The sequence below is a fragment of the Phoca vitulina genome, unplaced genomic scaffold (assembly GCF_004348235.1).
Source record: "Phoca vitulina isolate PV1807 unplaced genomic scaffold, GSC_HSeal_1.0 scaffold22, whole genome shotgun sequence".
Taxonomy (NCBI): domain Eukaryota; kingdom Metazoa; phylum Chordata; class Mammalia; order Carnivora; family Phocidae; genus Phoca; species Phoca vitulina.
This window is the reverse complement of record NW_022589725.1, coordinates 2064372-2084533: the sequence shown is the minus strand read 5'-3', so window position 1 is coordinate 2084533 and position 20162 is coordinate 2064372. Positions and strand designations below refer to the sequence as shown.

The window sequence follows — 20162 nt, the reverse complement described above, 5'->3', positions numbered from 1 at the left end:
AGAACGGTGGTGACCCGGGACTGGGGCAGGGGAATGGGGAGTTAGTTCTAATGGGCACAAAGTCTCAGTTTAGGAAGATGAAAATGTTCTGGAGCTGGATGGTCACAATGCTTGTACCACAATGTGAGCATACTTAAGGCCACTCCATCGTACACTTAGAAATGGGTAAAAGGGTGCATTTTATGTACTATATATTGTACCACAATCGAAAGAATATATAAAATCCTCATTTTTCCAAGATCCATCTGCATGGAGGGAAATTCCCACCTGGCTGACCAAGGTTCCCCGGGTTTCTAGCTCTTTCCACACTCTAGGACATGGCTCCTGCTGGACAGGAAGGGTAGAAGTAGGGCTAGCAGCAGAGCTTCAGGCAGCAAAGAGCAGGTGGCTGGGATTTGGGGACAGATGTGCAAGATCCCCAAATTTGCATTCAGTCTGGCTTCCGTGAGGAGGCCCCCCTGGTGATAGGAAACTTGTGTCCTTTGTCCTCATCCTTTTTCTTCTTTTTTTAAAAAATATTTTTTAAAATTTATTTTAGTGAGAAAGAGAGAAGATGCATGAGCAGGGAAGGAGCAGAGGGAGAGGGAGTTCATCTCAGCCGACTCCACGCTGAGCGCAGAGCCCAATGTGGAGCTCGATCCCAGAACCCTGAGGTCATGACCTGAGCCAAAACCAAGAGTTGGACACTTAACCAACTGCACCACCCAGCAACCCGCCCCCCCCCCGTCCTTCTACTTCTTCTGGGGGCACAGAACAAAGGGCCTGAGGGGGTAGGGATGGGGGTGAGGCAGGTTTGATCCCCCTTGAGAGCTGAGGTGGCTGTGAGCCATTCATGAGGACAGGCCCAGGGCCCTCATAAGAAGGCTTCAAGCCACACCGACTTTGAATGTTTTATTGACCCAGGCCTGGAGGGCTACAGGATGGGTTCCAAGCAGGGACTAAGCGCAGGAAAGGAGGCCCAGCCAGCTTTCAGTCAAGGCCAGGAGGATGCAGGCATGGTCTTCAGCTGCTCTTTACCTTGTCTCTGTAACAGAGATGACAGTCTGTTTCCTTCCTGGCTGGCATATAGGTGGCCCCGGGCCAGAGCCATCAGCTAGACCCCTTACCCACCCCCTTCAACAGCCACCATACCAGAGGCCTCCTCACCTCACCCACCTTGATCACTGCCACCAACACCTTCCTTGCTTCTGTCAACACCATCGCCCCCCGCGAAGGTTACACTGCTAACTTCCCCTTGGCCAGCACCACCACCTACAGAAAAGCCTCACTACTCACCAATACTGCTTTCATCTTCACCATCGAAACCACCGTCAACCACAGCCTCGCTGCCTCCACCCCAGCACCCCCATTACCAAACACATTGGCACCTCTTGGTGGCACATCTGATTATTCCCGTCCCCATCGCCTCTCATAGTAATATCATGGCATGACCCCACCACCATCCTCCCCAATGCTGTCTCCCTTCCCACGACCACCACCACCCGATCGCCAGCGTGGCTTCTCCTGTTTCTATAAGAGGACTCACCAGCGTGCTTGCAGATCCTCAAACAGATCTCCGTGGTCTCAAAATTGTTGTCATTGCCCTGACAGCCACCGTAGGCGAAGTGCTTACACTCACTGGACGTGTTGTTGTAGAAGTACCGGTAGAAGAGGCCTCTGCAGGGGCCCCTCGCGGGAGGGAGCTGACACATGGCAGGCAGAGTTTGGGACAGCTCCCAGGGGGCCTCTTGCTTGAGATGGGCTATAGGTGTGAGGAAGGACAGGTATTGTCACTTCGGTGTCCTTTTTTTTTTTTTTAAGATTTAATTTATTTATTTGACAGAGAGAGACACAGCGAGAGAGGGAACACAAGCAGGGGGAGTGGGAGAGGGAGAAGCAGGTTTCCCGCGGAGCAGGGAGCCCGATGCAGGGCTCGATCCCAGGACCCTGGGATCATGACCTGAGCCGAAGGCAGACGCTTAACGACTGAGCCACCCAGGCGCCCCACTTCGGTGTCCTTTTAAAGAACTGATAATTTTTTTTTTTTTATTAGAAGCACATCTTCTACACCAAGCACCCTAGTAGGTGCTTGCCATTTTTTGCATGATTTAAATGACCTTATGGAGTAGATATTACTGTCCCTCCCCCATAAATGAAGAAACAGGTTCAGAGAGGTTTGGTCATCTTCCCAAAATCATCAAACCTGTCAGTTGAGGCCTGGGGTTTCAACCCAGTTACAATTTCAAATCCCAGGCTCTGCATGTTACAGCTTCTCATAACTTGACTCAAGGTATTTGAGATAGCTTTGTTTATAATTGCAAAAAAACACATAATTTGGAAAGAATATCAATGTTCACCAACAGTGGGGATTGATAGGTTATATGCAGTCATTGATAAGCATAGTGCTGATCTATATGCATCAACATGGAGAGAGGTTCATAATTTTGTGGAACAAAAATCAAATTTCAAAAGACAATATCTAGAATGCTCCTGTTGATGTAAAATATACCTATAAACCCATGTAGTGATGACTAGAAGGTTGTTCACCACTGTATTTGTAGTAATTTTCCTGGGTGGTGGAATTTCAAGTGATTTTTATATTCTAATTATTTTTAGTGTCATTTAAGTGGCAATGAACAAGTATCATTTTTTATAACTAGGAAAAAGATTTACACTAAATAATCTTCAGTATCCATGAATAATGAAAAAATAAAGAAATGGATGTATTTTACTTATTATTTTAAATCCTTTCACATCTGGCTGTGGTTATCACATCAAGTGATTTATCCAACATGTGTGTGTACACACACACACACACACACACACCCTCACCCACTAATTGGCCATGGATCCCAATGTATCTTTTCATGGGATACAATACACCCTGCTTTGATATGTACATTCCCTGACAAAAGATAGCAGCCCTCAGACAATGAGTTCATGGGTCATCTCTGCTCCATAGTACCATTTTGGGAATCCTCAATTGATATGACATGCTGCATATCCTGGGAGAACCCTAAACTAGAATGAGGAAGAAACCATTCTAGGAAGGGAATTCAAGGTCTTTCATTAGGGCAGCAAGTCTCAATCTTGGTGGAACATTACAGTCCTCTCGGGGAACTTGAAAAAAATCCCAATGACCAGGCTTTACCCAAGACTAAATCAGAATCTGGGAGTGTGGGACCCAGGTAGCCCCCAGGTGACTCCAGAGTGCAGCCAAGTTTCAGAACCTGATCTCCTTTTCAAAGCAGTATGAAAATTTATTTTCTCTCGTAAGGATCCTGGGAGTAGGATTCTGGAAAGAAGGATTATTTGGGAAAAAAAAAAAAAAAAAAGAAGGATTATTTGGGCTCTGTAAAATAGGGGACCCATTTTTTAAATTCACACATTTCCATATCGTTTGTCTTTTTAAGACCAACACATGTATTGCTTTGTAATAAAAATTAAATTTGGTGCGGATTGAACTCAATCAAATAGACATCTGTGAGGTCTGGCCCCAGAGAGATGAGCCTCTTCCCAAGCCTAAGCCCTGGTTTCTTCCTGAGGTGGAAGTGACCAGGTGGCCCTGTGGAGCCAGCCCCCCACCCTATTGCTCCCCCTCCCCCAAACACAGGCTGTGGGTCTCAGGGATCCTCTTTTTTAAACTCTCCGCTCACCTGAGCTGGCGATGCCAACCAGGCAGAGGGGGACGCAGAGGACAAGAAACAGGCTGAACTTCATGGTGCCAGTAGCCGAATGTTCCAGGCTGGGGCTGCAGGCTAAAGTGATACCTGCAGCTGAAGCAGAAGGGCCCTATTCCTCTGAGTTGAGGGAAGTATCTGGCTTTTCATTACCTGGAAGAGGAAGCACCCTGGGCAAGGAGTGTGGTCCCAGAGGAAGTAGATGTCTACCTGGAGGCACGGCCGCTTGCATTGGAGGGCTTCTTGGAGGCTATTAGGCAAGTGCCCTAAGTCAGTGTTTCTGCAGCATCTGGAATGCCAGTCCCCAGCCTCATCTATTGCAGACTTGAGTTCCTGTGACCGTGGACTGGTAAGTGACTTTTTGGGGCCTCAGTTTCCCTATCTGTAAAATAAGTGGGCTGGACAACACGGTCCCTAAGAAACCAGCTTAGCTGTTTTCCATTCTATTATTACTGGTTCCCATCCAGATCCTCCCAGCTAGTTGTCTCAACATCACAGGAGAGAAAACATAGCTCTTTGTTCATTGCTTTATTTATTTAATTTAGGAACAATGAGTTTATTGTTTTATATAAATTATCATACTTATTTTTAAAAGATCAAGCTATATTGAATAGTAAAAAGAAGCAAATCCCTCCCCAAATTCTACTATAGTTCTGTGCAACAGAAATATAATGAAATATATTACAGTATAATTTTCTAGTATCTGCATTTAAAAAAGTAAAAAGAAAGGTAAGACTAGTTTTTTAAAAAAGATTTATTTATTTTAGAGAGAGAGAGAGTGTGTTGGGGGAGGGGCAGAGGGAGAGAGAGAGAGAGAAAATTTCAAGCAGACTCCCTGCTGAGCACAGAACCCAACGTGGGGCTTGATCTCACGACCCTGAGGTCACAACCTGAGCTGAAATCAAAAGTCAGACACTCAACCAACTGAACCACCCAGGCACCCCAAGACTAGTTTTAATAATAGTTAATTTAACTCAATATATCCAAAATATTGCCATTTCAACATACGATGAACATGTAATAAAAATGTTAATGCAATATTTTACTTTTCTTTGTACTAAGCTTTTGAAATCTGGTGTGTATTTCACATTTGTGGCACATCATGATTCATACTAGCCGTATGTTGCATGCTCAGCAGCCATACGTGGCTAGTGACTACCATATTGGACAATGAACTTCCACCACATAAAGTAATTATTAGTAACTATTAGAGTTTGCAGGTATTATTTTCCGAGAATTTTTGCATATTGCCTTAATACTTGAAAGACAATTTGATAGGGTAAAAAATCCTGGGTCATATTTTCTTTTCCCAGAACTTGGGACCTGGGCAGACCTGGCTCCACCGAATTCTGCCATGGAGCATTGCTAAGAAGTAGCCTGAAAGTTTTTCTTCCTTAGGGGTTACTTTTTTCCTACCTGAATGCCTAAAGACTTCTTTGCTTCTCTTGGAGATCCAGTAACTTAACAAGGTTATTTTGGTATCATTCTGCATCTTTTTAAAAAAGATTTTATTTATTTATTTGTCAGAGAGAGAGAGAGAGAGAGAAAGCAAGCCTAAGCAGGGGGAGAGGCAGGCAGAGGGAGAAGCAGGCTCCCCACTGAGCAAGGAGCCCAATGCGGGACTTGATCCCAGGACCCTGGGATCATGACCTGAGCCAAAGACAGACGCTTAACCCACTGAGCCACCCAGGCGTCCCTGCATCTTTTTTTTTTTTTTTAAAGATTTTTTATTTATTTATTTGAGAGAGAGAGAATGAGAGAGAGAGCACATGAGAGGGGGGAGGGTCAGAGGGAGAAGCAGACTCCCCGCCGAGCAGGGAACCCGATGCGGGACTCGATCCAGGGACTCCAGGATCATGACCTGAGCCGAAGGCAGTCGCTTAACCAACTGAGCCACCCAGGCGCCCTCTTTTTTTTTTTTTTTAATGGGACATGGAGTGCTAAAAATCTACAGATTTTAAAAAAGATTTTATTTATTTATTTGAGAGAGAGAGAGAAAGAGAGAGGAAGAGCATGAGGTTGGGGAGAGGAGCAGAGGGAGAGAGACAAGTAGACTCCATGCTGAGCATGGAGCCTGATGCGAGGCTCGATCTCACAACCCTGAGATCAGGACCTGAGCCGAAATTAAGTCGGCTGCTCAACAGACTGAGCCACACAGATTTTTTTGGGGGGGGGGATTTTTTTATATTATGCTTTGAATAAATTTTCTGTCCCAATTGGTGAGTTTTCTACTTAAGAGGCATAAATTATGTCAGATTATCTTCACTTGTCCTCTAGTACTTGTCAAAAGTACGGCCACTGGAGACAGACAAATTTAAACGTCAGCTTTTCCACTCACATTCTGTGCTACTTCTGCCAATCTCTTTAACCTCTCTAGACTACAGTTTCTATTTGGAGATAACAATGGAAACTCCCTGTGTTTGGAGTCCCCAAGACCATGCTCATGTTCAACTCATGAAAAGGACTCATGGGACTCAGAAGTTGTTATACTTAAGTTTACAGCAAATGGATACAGATTAAAATCAACAAAGGAGAAAAGCATAGGGTGTGAAGAATGGAGGAAACCAGGCACAAGCTTCCCTCCCTCAGTCCAGTTATACAGGATGTGTTTCATTCCCCCAGGGCAACACTTTTGAAGTGTTGCCCATCAGGGAAGCTCGCCGAAGACCAAGTGCCTAGGGTTTTTATTGTGGTCAGTCACATGGGCATATAACCAACTTAGCCTAGCACAGGAATCTTGGATTTAGGTGGTGAGCACTCTGACAGCTCTAAGGTGCTTGATCCATGCCTACCAATTTTGCAGCTTTGGCTTCAGAGATTCCCATCTGCAACTGATCTGTTATTCCTTGCACAAGAAGATTTCTTTAAAGTGGAAGATGCCCTAATGGCTTTTAATGACTTGTGCTTACTTAGAATTTGATGTGCCATTGGTCAGAGCAGTCAGAATTTCTTATCTTAATATATTAACCCAAGTCCCCCAGAAGTTTATGCTGTGGACTTACCTCAAGGCTTTGTGAATTCCCTAATGGCTGCTACCCATTGTGGACTGTCAATATAACTGTCCTGTAACCTTTCCAGGATCCCGCACCTTTCTGGGAACAATATCTACATGTGCATATGTGTATACTGTTTGGACCAGAGAGCTGCATACAAGGGAGTAGAGCTCAAATCCGAGAGTGACATACCCATGGTCCTCAGCAACCATGAGAGGAACAGTGAGCCCAGAGTGTTCAGTGGGTGTCTTGCCTGGGTGTCTTGTTGTACCACAGGCTGTTAGCAGCCAGCTTTGGATCACTTCCTCATACCCAAAACTAATAAAAATGATTAAAGACAATTTGGTGATACAAAATAATTTTATTTAACACTTCATGAAGTGGGCAGTCTCCATCCCTAAGGATCTAGAGAACTGCAAAGTGGGGCAGAAGGCAGGAAGCTTTTACAGGATAAAGAATGAGGAATAGGAAAAGAAAGAAAATGAGTAAGGAGCAAGGAAATAAGTATAGAGCCCCATAGCTGGGTTGGCCTCTGGGGATTCCTGACTGGCTATACTGTGTTTCTGGTCAAGCAGAGCATTTGCAGGAACATGAAAGTTTAAGTTTTGGTTTGCTGACATGGGGCCTTGGACAGGAGTGGCTCCATCCTGGGCCAAGAAATTTATTCCAACTCAGGCCTGAGATAAGATCCAAACTTTCCAACCGGGAGTTGGGTGTGATAATGACGATCATAATCAGAACCTTTAATTATTGAGCATTTACTACCCAAGGGCACAGAGCTGAGCATCTACTTCCATTAATCTCAAATACCCTCAGAACAACCCTTAGAAATGGGGGGATTGATTTTATAAACAACACCATTTTACAGATGAGGGCACCAAGGCCCAGAAACTTCAAGTAATTTGCCAAACTCAGGTCCTCCTGCCTGTGAAACATGTAGTTGAAGTGATTCAGGATAAGGTTCCCCAAAATGTGCCACTTTGGCATGCCACCCACTATTCCTTAGCCCAGGAGGGCCTACAGACCTCATTTTACCTTTCTGTCTTTCAAACTGTCATGTCTGTCGTGCTCCCATATGTAGAGAATTAAATTTGATTTTCTCTTTTTTTTTTTTTGCTATTTAAAATTATATTTACTTTATTCTTTTTTTTATTTTGTTGTTAGTCACCATACAATACATCATTAGTTTTTGATGTAGTGTTCCATGATTCATTGTTTGTGTGTAACACCCAGTGCTCCATGCTATATGTGCCCTCAGTTTAAGCTGTCTCATGTCAATTTCTTAGACTAGCCAGAAGAGTTATTAAAGGGTAAAGTAAAATTTCTCCTCCCCAACACCACCTTGCTAGTGCTCTGTACTTCCAGTTCCATTTGCTTCCAGCATGAGATAGGAAATAAGGTGTTTCCTTTCCCAAGGGTATTTCCAACTTGTTATCAGGTCCTGATGATCCAATCACAATCAGACTAGAGGGTTTCTCTGTAGTATCTGGCTGGGGGCAACTTTGTAATGTGGAGCCTCATTACCTTGTGCACATAGCATGGTATGGTGCCAGGGCATTGAAATCTGCTCAATTGCTTAATCCTCTGAGGGAGATGGGGTCGAGTGGACTCATTTGTTTTTGCAAAGAAGTCAAGTGATTTGTACTGGTCACATGGTAAACATTGTGACTGTTCCAAAGAAGCTAGGTAGAGGTGGAGGTTGAGGCAGGGAGGTAGATTAATGGGAGAGAATTTGGGGTTCTATAAGACTCACCTCTTCATGATCTTGTCTCCTCTGCCACTTTTCCAAGATGTGTGGGAGAGACAGCTTTTCTCTCTGCCTGCTCCCCCTACTCTCACCCTGATGAGGTCTCCTCCAGGCTTGCTACTCACAGTATGGTTCTGAGGACCATTTCAGAGGGGAGAAACTGGAGCTGGGGACACCCTGTAGCAGGGAGCCTGTAAGAAATGCAGCTTCTCCTTCTCAGCCTCACCCCAGACCTGCTGAAAGGAATCTGCATTTCAACAAGATCCCCAGGTGATTCACAGGTGTGATAAAGTTTGAGAAGGCTATTACTGAGCATTTTGGCCCCTGCAGGCAGAAGCCTGGGGAGGTGCAGAGGTTATGCCATGAACAGGACAGACCCCAGCTCCTCCCCTTCTTTATTCCTCTCCCTCCCCATCGGCTGTCCCCACCCCTCTGCTGGGATGTGAAAAGCTTGGTCAGACCCTAGGTTTCCGTAGAAGCCCTTCTGAAGGCTTTGAAGATGAGCCCCCTCTGCCTCTCTGCAGTCCTTCTCCTCCCCTCCTGAGCACCCTGGTAGCTAGCACCCCGGGGGATGAAACCAGTACCTCTTCCTCAAGTAAGTCCTGCTCACCTGTCCTCTGTAGGCTGGGGCCTGAAAAGGAGGGCAATTCTGTGAAAGGGGAGTCAAACCACTCTGCATTTCTTCAGGGAAGTTAGGAAGTTTTAATTGCAGGGACTTTTCATGACTCTAAAAAGTAAGTCAGTACCTTTTCAGCATTTAAAACATTATCCTGCTTAATGCTCATCGACAACTCTATCAGAACCTGGGTCCCATCTCTGAGACTCCCTATTCCTGGTTTCTGCCTCTTCCCTGAACCTCACTGTAGTGTAATGAAAAAGAAAACTATTAGATCTTTGTCCCACTCCCAGCCAAGACTCTAGAACCCCTTGGGATGTACTGTCTTTTGGATGCTAATGAATGACCACAGGCAGGAGCCCCTGGGTGGCTTCTGGAGGGGCTAGTGGCCAGAAAAACTGCTCAGGTTATTAGAGGGTTGGAACTTTCAGCCTCTACCCCCACCCAACCTCTGGGGAGGAGGAGGAGGGTACTGAGAGAATTCAATCACCAATGGCCAAAGATTTAATCAACTATGCCTATGTAATGAAACCTCAACAAAAACTCCTACACATCAGGGTTCAGAGAGCTTCTGGGTTGGTGATACATGGAGGTGCTGTGAGGGTAATCCTCTGAGTCCTCCCACCCCCCACCTTGCTATATACATCTCCATTTGACTGTTCCTGAGTTTTATCCTTTATAATCAACTTGTAATGTAAGTAAAGTGCTTTCCTGAGTTCTTTGAATCCTTCTAGTGAATTATTGAACTGGGGGCAGTGGTGGTCAAGGAATCCCTGAATTTACAGCTGGCTGGTCAGAAGTATGGGGGGCCCCAGGGACTCGTGACTGGCACCCAAATAGGGGGTTCAAGGCCCTTCCCCTTGCCCCCATGTCCAATATTATTTTGTTAACCTCTCAGGATACAGAATGTTAGAGCTAGCTTTCTAATTATACAGAGGTGCCTCATGATCAAACATTTTATTAACAGGAATCTCATTGTATTCATTCTGTTCAGTGACTGTGTACCCATGTGAACGTGAGATGGAAGATGAATTCATCTGACAAATATTTGTCAAGTACCTACAAGGCATTGTTCTTGGTGTGGGGACACAGCTGTAAACTAAACACAACAAAGACTCTGCCCTGCAGGAGGGAGACAGACAATAGAGAAAGGGGGTCATATGCCAGGTCATGACTAGTGCTTTGCTGATAGGGAGTGATGGGGATAAAGAAGGCTATGCCATTTCTATAGACTGGTCAAGGAAACCCTCTGTGAAAAGATGTTTGAGCAGAGCTTGGAGAAAATGAGAGTGTGCCAGGTGACCAGCTGGTGGAAGAGCAGTGCAGGAAGAAGACTAGGCGGGAAGAACTTGCCTGGTATGTTTGAGCAGCAGTGAGGAGGCCATGGTGGCTGGAGCTGAGTGGGTGGGGTGGGAGAGTGGAAGGTGATGAGGCCAGAGAGGCCCTGTGGGCAGGTCTTGCAGAGCCTTGTAGGACCTTATAAGAACTCAGACTTTGGCTCTAAGAGACAGACAGGGAGTCGCTAAGCATTTGGATGTAGGAGCAATGCAATAGTTCTCAAGTGGTAACAAGATCCCCCTGACTGCAGTGGAGAGTGGCCTCTAGGGGGCCAAGGGCAGAGACAGAGGGACCAGTGGGCAGGGTACTGCAACAGTCCAGGCAAACAATGATGGAATGCAGACATACATGGCTCCCTTGGTCTATCCAGTTCTCTCTCTCTTTTTTTAAAGATCTTATTTATTTATTTGACAGAGAGAGACACAGCGAGAGAAGGAACACAAGCAGGGGGAGTGGGTGAGGGAGAAGCAGGCTTCCGGTGGAGCAGGGAGCCTAATGCAGCGCTCTATCCCAGAACTTGGGATCATGACCTGAGCCGAAGGCAGTCGCTTAATGACTGAGCCACCCAGGCACCCCTATCCAGTTCTCTTGAATAAAACAAACACTTGTGCTTCGTTGGGAATGATTCTGTTCCTCAAGTGAGTAATTAAATGTCTTTCCTTTTCTGTTTTCTGATAATAAATGCAGTAATGTGTTCATTACAGAAAACTTAGAAGATAAAGAAAAGCATGAGAAAAATAAAGATTTCCAAATCCTACAACCTAAAGATCACAGAAAACCATTCTACTTTGAGCTCTTAATGTACATGATTGAATTGATTCGCTCATCAAAAGGTGAAGAGGGGACAGTAGCAGTGCCAGGCAGAGCCACCAAGCAGGTAAGGCTGTCCTCTAGAACCACAACCTTCCCTTTCATTTCTTCTCTGTTAGGTATCACCCCCCAGCCCCCCAGGGGCCCTGGTGCCACCTTCCCTCTAGGTCCCTATCAAGTCACTCTCAGGAGAATATACAACTCATGAAACACACCATGAGAGAAGACAATCTTCCCCTCAGCAGCAGGGCTATCCCAGAGGTGAGATGAGGGAGGCACTTGCCTCTCACACAGAATCTAAGAGAAACCAAAAAGCTTAAGAATCCTGATAAGTTGTATTTGAATACAATAGTTTAAAAAATCAAAATTAATGCCAAAAGCCTGTTATGAAGAAAGTATTAACATTTTCAAAAAACACAGGATCTGCCCCTGCACTTGCTTGATCCTGCCTCACCCCAGTTCTGGCCCTGCTCAGCTGAAACCCAAGAGCTTTACATTCAGACCTAAATAGGAGTCATTCCCGATTTCAAGTTCAGACGTTTATCAGAATTTGATTTCCAGCTTCAAAAAGAAAAATATTTCTTTCAAATAGAGGATTGTGGTTCCTTATGTGCAAGAAAGCAACTTCCAGATCGATGTACGTGTTTTCTCATAAATGAGAGCTTTTCCTCTGCCTCTGGACACCTATGTGATGGTTTCAGGCTGTGTTTCACAGGAATTTCCCCCTATTTACTTGATAGTTTATTGAAGGGGTTAAGAAGTCTGTGGCTGAATAAACACACTGAATAATTCAGAGACTTAAGACTTAATATTCATGAAGATATTTTACATTTTGACAACTCAGACCTAAAATATATAATAGTTATTTTTCTGATTCCTGGATAGATAATACATTTTAAAACTTTAGCTGGCATAAAATATGTGTGTGGGTTTTTAAATATATATATATATATACTGCAATCCTTAAAAGGAAGCCATTTACTTAATCTGATGCTGAAAAAAAAAAGCATCTTACCATTATCCCACCATTGGAAAATCTGGCTGTGTTGGTCTCCAGGGTGGAGGGTCACTGGGGATGAGTCTATTGTGCTTCGATGGGTTGGGGTGAGGTTCAAGGGCTTTTCATAGGCAATTTTGTCCCAGGTTATTTATAGCTTGAATATCAACCAGGAGCATTAAATTAGAATTTATCAAGTACATTTAATATCTACTCAAATAACTAATACTTAGTGAATATTATTTAATTGCCACTTACTTTACAGGTATCATCTCTGATCCTCTCAACAAATCTATGAGGTTGGGACTATAGTTTGTGCTCACTTCACTGACCAGGCTGCTGTTGGCCTCAGAGTGGTTAATTTTCTTACCTAAAATCACACAGCCAGTAAGTGGAATCACTAAGAGCTTAAAGGAAATGAAGTCCAGTTTGCATAAGATGCTCCTTGAGCCTTGGGGGTACTGGGGTAGGAAGGGGTAGGAAGGGGTAGGAAGGTGGGGGACAGTGAGAGGGCTGAGGATGGGACTCCAGGTCCCACACCCAGGTACTTACCAGACAGATTTCTTTTGGTAAGATTTCATTTGAAAGAAGGGATCTGCTGAAAAAAGAATAGCACATGTTCTATTCTTCACAATGCCAGGATGTCACTGGATGCAGTGCTTTCTTACTCCACAATATCCTGCAGCCATTTCCTGATGTCAATATTCTTCTACAATATTACTTATTTGTTGCAAATATTGTGGCATATTTATTTTAAATATTTATTTATTTTTGAATTACAAAAGTCATATATGCTTATTATAACTAGTGGAAGGCCATAAAGATGTGTAAATAAAATTTTAAGACTCCCTCTCCAGTGTTGGGGAGGAAAAATTTTCCTCTGTCCTTCAAAGGTTCTTCTGGCTGGCCTAAGAATTAAATTGACATGAGACAGATTAACAGGAGAAAATCAAATTTAATTTTGTATTTCCAGAAACCCCACATGCATGAACAGTTCAAAGACAGAAAGGTAAAATGAGGTCTGTAGGCCCTCCTGGGCTAAGGAATGGCATAGAGGCCTGGGGCTTCAAGGGGGATGAGGGCAAGTCACAGGGCAATATGAAGAAGGGCAGATGCTTGGTAATTAGATGTTTGCCCTGCCATACAGATGAGTCAGTCAGATAACATTTATCTCTGGTACTAACTCTTACTCTGTAAAAGATCCCCAATTTAGATTCTTCTAGGTAGTTAAGGGAGGTGTAAAAATTTCTCTTGAGCCCACAGGGTCTCAGCTGCCTTTAGCTTAAAATAGACCACATGCCAAAGTGGCACATTTTGGGAAGACTTGTTCTGAACCCCTTCACTGGTAGGTGTTTGTTTTTTCCAACACCACCAAATAGTTCTCCATTTCTCAGTGGACACTGACTGGGTGCACTACCATTTAACTCAACTCTGACACTATCTGCCTGGAAATAGTGACAGATCCCACAGGTAAAGCCTCAGTCCTATAAAACTGCACACATTTCCCTCTTACTTCAGATGCCAATTGCAAGTCCAGATTATTACCTGTGCTTCTTACCAACTGGTTACAGATTGGAGGTTCCCTTGACCCCCTCTTTGGGTTTGATTAATTTGCTAGAGGCTCAGAGAAACATTTTACTTACTAGCTTACAGGTTTATCATAAAAGGATGTAACTCAGGAACAGCCAGATAGAAGAGATGTATTGGGCAAGGTAATGGGAAAGCGTGCAAAGCTCCCATGCTTTCTCCAAGGATGCCACTCTCCCAAACCTTCATGTGTTCACCAACCCTAAAGCTCTCAGAACCCTGTCCTTTTGGTTTTTTTTTTAATAGAAATCTCAGCACAATGGCATGATTGATGAAATCATTGGCCATTGGTGATTAAACCAATATCTAGCCCCTTTCCCCTCCTCTAAGGCAGGGGAAGGGGCTGAAATTTCCAACCCTAAATCACACTGTTGGTTCCCCTCACACTGTTGCCAGGGGAATCCCTCTCTTTTGGTTAGCTAGGGGCTTTCCAAAAGTCACCTCACAAAGGTAGCGAAAGAGGCTTTTATGGCTCCATCATTTACGGAATTCCAAGTGTTTTAGGAGCTTTGTGCCAGGAAAGGGAGGAAGATCAAATATATATTTCTTATTATAAATCACAACGTCACCCCCCCCAATATCCCATTATTCCCATCCCCTTGGGGCAGCCAGTTAACATGCTGATATGCTTTCTTCCATGCTTTTCTTCATTACAGCATGATTCTTTTAAAACTTTTTTTTTAATAGTGAAAGCTTTCAAACACACATAAAAATACAGAGAATAGTATAATAAATCCCCACATACCCATCCTCCAGCTTCAGCAATGATCAACATATGGAGAATATTGCTTATTTGAATTTGAACGGAGTTTTTTGAAGCTAATCTCAGGCATCACGCCAATGAATTCAGAAATACCTCATTAAGGATATATAATTTTTACATGATCACCATGTCATTGTGACATCTACCAAAATCAATAATAATGCCCTAGAAAGCAGGCTACCGAATGGAGGTTGCACACTTCATCCTCCCCACCCCTTACCACTCTCTATCTGGAGGCATGCAGGCTGTTTCAGCTGTGCACTGTGCAGCCCGAGCTGTGCGGACACCTCATCATTGACCCAGAGCAGCACCCCGGCAGGCCTGTGGCCCACCTTCTTCCTGAGGCTTCCCTACCTGGGTTGCTGCAGGGCCCTGAAGATCCAGTGGTTCTTCAGCACCACGCCAGCCACTCCAGGCCTTTGCATGCGGTGGCTGCTGAGGGAAGGCGAACAGTCTCCTGGATGGGCTGGACTGCATCTGCACCTGTGGTGGTGAGAAGGAGCCAGAAACAGATGCGTGGGGTGGCGCGCAGGGCAGGGAGGGTGGGGCACAGGGCTAGGGAAGGGGTGGTGCTCAGGGGCCCCATGCCCCTCACTCCTTCCTAAGGAGAAGTGGCCGCGGTGTCCTGTGAAACCACAGACTGAGCACAGCCTCCAGGGACTCGGCAGACTGTCCCTGCTAGTGGTGCCCCAAGATCATCTGAGCCGGCCCACCTGTGCCCCCCTTTTCAGATGGGAACATTGGGGCAGCCACCCTACAGAGCGATCTGCAGTGCTCATGAGCAGCCACCACCCGGGCTTGGCAAACTCATTTCCTTCTTGACAGTCATCCCAATCGTGGGGAGGTTGAGGTTGCTCATTTCTGAGATGATCCAGGACCCATCAATGCCTAAGCTATGCGGGTCAGGGGCTTCAGTGATGACAGCCAGCCTATTTCTTTCTCCTTGCAGAGAGCCTAGCAACTGAGCTGCCCTGAGCTGCTGAAGTCCAAGGACGCCCCATGCAGGGCCTCCTCATCCCTATCCCTCCTCAGCAGAACCCTGCCTCTTTCTTTCTCCCCGTGGGCCTACTTGGTTTAGCTCCATCTCACCCAGTAGACTTGAAGTACGACAAGAGCAAGAATTTGCACCTTTGTTTTTTTGTTTGTTTGTAAAGATTTATTTATTTATTCAAGAGAGAGAAAGGGTGGGGGGATGCAGGGGAAGAGGGAAAGAGAGTCTTAAGTAGACTCCAAGCAGAGCAAGAGCCCGACTTGGGGCTGGATCTCATGACCTTGAGATCATGACCTGAGCCGAAACAGAGTTGGATGCTCAACTGGTGCATCCACCTAGGTGCCCCCCACCTAATTTTTTCCCCATCACTTTATCTCTAGCACTTAGCGCGGTTCCTGGCACATAGGAGACAGTCTGTACATATATGTGGAATGAATGAATGAGTGCATGAGCATGTCTTCTCTCTAGTGGAGTGACCATAGAGTGAGAGGTTCAAAGCCAGGACTCTTCCCCAACTTCATCCTCATTATGTCCTCATCTGCATCCCCCACTATCACTGGACTTTGGGGGTCGACAGTGGTGGAATTTCACCCAGTTCCGAGCATTATGGTGGCAGGAGTACTTTTGCTGAAGAAGGTCGTTTCTCCCCTTGGTGATACTGTACATTTTCCTGTCTAACTTCAAATTCTTTGGCTTTGTGTTTAAATAAACTCATTGTCCAATTAAACTAACCTGAGTGGATTCTGTTGTTGACAACTGAGAACCTTAACTGCTACAGTCCATCAAGTCGTGGTACTTTATGTTCTTCTGCAGAGCAGTGGCATCTCCCCTTCTCCTGTCTCCAGACCGGGCCGAACCAGTAAGGGAAGCAAACCCACGACGGGTCATCTACCTCTTAATGGCTACCCCAAGCTACACAAAAACCTGGGTGACTTTCATGCCACTTCAACATGAAAACTTTTGTTCTTTACTTTTTTGGGTCAGGTCAGATGTGGGGACAGACCGTTCTGGACTCTGAAGAATAGAAGGAGCATGGGGCTCAATTGTCCACTTGTCCAAGGACCCCCTTCCCTGCCGTTGTTTGTGTGGCAGGGGGAGGGGGCTTGCTATTTCAATTACAACAAGAGCAACCATCCATCTAGTGAGCACTTCCCATGTAGCAGCTCCATACTTAGCATGTTACATGCATTATTTGAGGCAATCATCCTAAGAACCCTGTGGGGGAGGAATTGGGGGCTTGGGGATGTCTCATAGCTGGCAAATTCATTTCCTGGGGCTGCTATAATGAAGTACTACAAACCAGGTGGCTTAAACAACAGCTATTTATTCTATCACCATTCTGGAGACCAGAAGCCTGAGAGCAGGATGTCTGCAGGGTCATGATCCCTCTGAAGGCACTGGAGAAGGATGTGTTCCAGGCCTCTCTCCTAGTTCCTGGAAGTTCTTTGGCTTGTGGCAGCATAAATCCAGTCTTCACATAGCATTCTCTCTACGTCCTGATTTCCCCTTTTTATAAGGACACCAGTCATAGTGGATTAGGGCCTACCCTAACGACCTCATCTGAACTTGCTGACCTCTGTAAAGACCCTATTTCCAAATAAAGCCCCATTCTGAGGTACTTGAGGTTAAGACTTCAACATATCTTTTTAGAGAGGGGGACACAATTTAACCCATAATAGCAGAGAAATGGCAGAATGTGGACCTAGCTGTTTGACCCAAAGCCTTTGTCCTTTGGAAGGAGAAAGATTGTAGAAGTTAAGAGCCCAGCCTCTTCAGCCAGGCTACAAGGGGTCAAACATCTGGGTCTGTCTTAATTCAGGGCTCCTAAGAAGCAGAGGGCAAGCGGCTTATTGGGTAAGGTGGAGGTGCGTGAGAAAAGGCAGGAAAGGCAGCCAATAAACACTGAGTTACCAAGGCCACTACCAGCTTGGCTTGTGACTGGAGCTTAATTCCATGGGGATTCAGGGAGGTGGGGAGAATACTTTCCTGCAGTAACCTCCCCCAAGAAGAAAGGGAAAGGTGTTTACGCACCAACCCCCTGTTAGTCATTGGTTGAGGACTTCTGGCTTGCTCTGTGCACAGGCTTTCTTTGTGTAGCTTCCAAGAAAGCCCTTAGGCAAAGAGGTGCAGATACTGGCCCTTGGAAGTCAGCCAGCAGCACTGAACGTGGCAGCTCCCAGAGGTAAGGGTACGGCACGTATCTTCTGCTACCCTGTGTATGTGGCTTTGAACAAGTTATTTAACCCTCTCTACCTGTCTTCTCCCTACATGGGGTCGTTGTGAGGCTAAATGACTTAATACTTGCTGAGCCCTTAGACCAGAGAGCCTGGCATGTAATTCGTGCAATTGAAACCTTTACTAGGATTAGTGTTGACTAAATTATACTGTCCTTTGCTGAAGAATGAGCGACTCAGACACTCATCTTTACAACACTCTCTGTTTCTCTTTGAACCCAAAAGTGTCTCCCTCATCCCTGCCCTGCCTGCCCTTCCACATTGGTCCTGAGTCTACTCCCAAGAAACCCACTGACCAAGTCTGCTGTCTTCGTCCTAAGACAATTATACAGAGACTGGGAGATGGCCATCAAAGAAATACTCCCGTTTCCCATAAAGTGTCTTTTAGGTTCTTGTGCAACATTTTGCTAAGTCCCCTCCATCAGCTTTCAGAATCTCGGGACTCGAAGTAGGAGGAATCCCTCTTTTTCAGCTCCCTACAATTGATGCAGGGGCTGCTAGGATGCCCCCTTATTGGTTGGGAGAGAGAGGTTAGTGTAAGAACAGGAGGATGGTCCATAAGGTAAGAGCTCCCAAACCACCCTCCTGACTTGGGCAGGAGAGCGGCAATCAGATCATGTGAAAATATGAACAACTGAAAGAGGATCGCTGGAGGGTGGAGCGAGGGGGTAGGTGACGGGCAGGAGTCCAAGTTCGTGGAGATATTTCCCAGGATGTACCACTCTTCAGGTCATCATTACATCGTCCCAGCTACAAGGCATTGTGGGAATGACTTTCTGAGAATCCAGGGGATCCCCAGCCAGAGGGAGATCTCCCAGCCAGAATTCCCAGCTCTCCTAAGCAGATGCCCTCGACAAAGCCTTCACACTCTTGCCTCCCAGAAGACGTGAGCTGGAGGGACCTTTGGAGAGCAGGCTAATGGCCTCACTACAGATGAGGAAACGGGGGCACAGAGTACTCAAATAGCAGGGAGCGTTGAATAGAAGAGAACATAGACACAGCTGGTTCTATCACGCATGGCCTTGTAGTCTTGGGCAAATTTCTCAACCTTTCCAACCTATACCCTTATCAGATGAAGGTAATAAATACCTGTTAATATCTCCAGCCAAATACCGAACACTCCTATTTCTACTTGAACGAGTTGGGTTTATTACTGATGGCAGCAAGGGAGAACCTACACCTTGGGGAACCATGTGCATCTCATTAAGAAGATGCTAGAGGATTTGGGCTTGAGTGGGGTGATTTGGGGACGAGTTTAAGGAAGCTGGCTTTGCTTTGGATCGGATGCTGTCGGGAAGTGGGGCAATTCTCTGATTGGGTATCTTAATTTCAACAATAAGAAAGGAACCCCAGGTAGGGGTTAAAGCTGTAATGGGTAAAGAGGCAGTAGTCTCTGAGATTGGCCAGGATAGGGGATGCTGGCTTGTTTGTGCGGCTTGTGCAATACTCACGTTTTATCCATGTTCAGACAGTATCACAGAGGGTCATGTTTCTGTCTTGATCCACCACAAGCCCAGGATGGCCTTGTCTGACGCTGATGTTCTGTGAAATTGTTTATGTTCAGCAGGAGAACACCAAAGGCCCACTGTGAGTGCCAGGTCGGCTCCCAGAAGTCTGGGGCCGCTTTTCTCTGTCTCATAGCAATCTCATAGAACTAGGGTGAGGATGAAAATGACATGACATTTGGAAAATGTACAAGTGGCTGGCAGAGTGACCCCCTCAGCGAATGACAGCTCTGCTAACAGCAATAGTAATACTTTTTTTTTTTTAAGATTTTATTTATTTATTTGAGAGAGAATGAGATAGAGAGAGAGAGCACGAGAGGGGGTAGGGTCAGAGGGAGAAGCAGACTCTCTGCTGAGCAGGGAGCTCGATGCGGGACTCGATCCCAGGACCCTGGGATCATGACCTGAGCTGAAGGCAGTCGCTTAACCAACTGAGCCACCCAGGCGCCCAGCAATAGTAATACTGTTAATAAATATATTATTTAATTATTAATTCAGAACAGTGTAATAAAAAACAGATTTGGTAGTAATGAGAAGTAGTTCTGGATATTGCTCTGTGATCTTGGGCAAGTCGCTTTACCTCTCTGAGCCACAGTTTCTTTCTGTGTAAAATAGGGAGATGATATCTGCCTCAAGAAATTCCTGAGTGTGGGTAGTTTTGAGGACCACAGTGATTATGGTGCTGAAATGCTCTGAACACCATAGACCAAAGCAACTTTTCTAAAAGCACATAGATTTTTAGTTTCCCTGGCTCTTGACTGCTTTTTTAAAATATGCTGTCGACTGCATTAAAGAAAGGAACAAATAGCATTTTTTTTGTGTGGTTGTCACCTCCCGGAAGTCTGTCCCTGGAAAGTCCCTCCACTGTCCAAGGAGTGTCACAATCTCTCTTCCAGATGGGTCCCAGTCTTCCCCAGGAGTA

At 45.4% G+C, this 20162-nt stretch overlaps 1 protein-coding gene across 2 annotated transcripts; it reads right to left on the bottom strand.

Annotated features, from left to right (window-relative positions):
- Window positions 1–728: 728 nt before the first annotated feature.
- On the bottom strand, window positions 729–4151 carry SPINT3 (serine peptidase inhibitor, Kunitz type 3). 2 transcript variants are annotated; one of them, XM_032419749.1, is made up of 3 exons: window positions 3636–4151; window positions 1526–1741; window positions 729–1024 (listed from the first exon to the last, which is right to left on the bottom strand). In XM_032419749.1, the coding sequence occupies exons 1-3, from the start codon at window positions 3697–3699 to the stop codon at window positions 1014–1016; spliced, it is 291 nt and encodes a 96-aa protein (XP_032275640.1). In that variant the 5' UTR covers window positions 3700–4151; the 3' UTR covers window positions 729–1013. The 2 variants fall into 2 exon arrangements, with proteins under 2 accessions (XP_032275640.1, XP_032275639.1); XM_032419748.1 differs by having other exon boundaries at window positions 3813–4151.
- Window positions 4152–20162: the final 16011 nt, after the last annotated feature.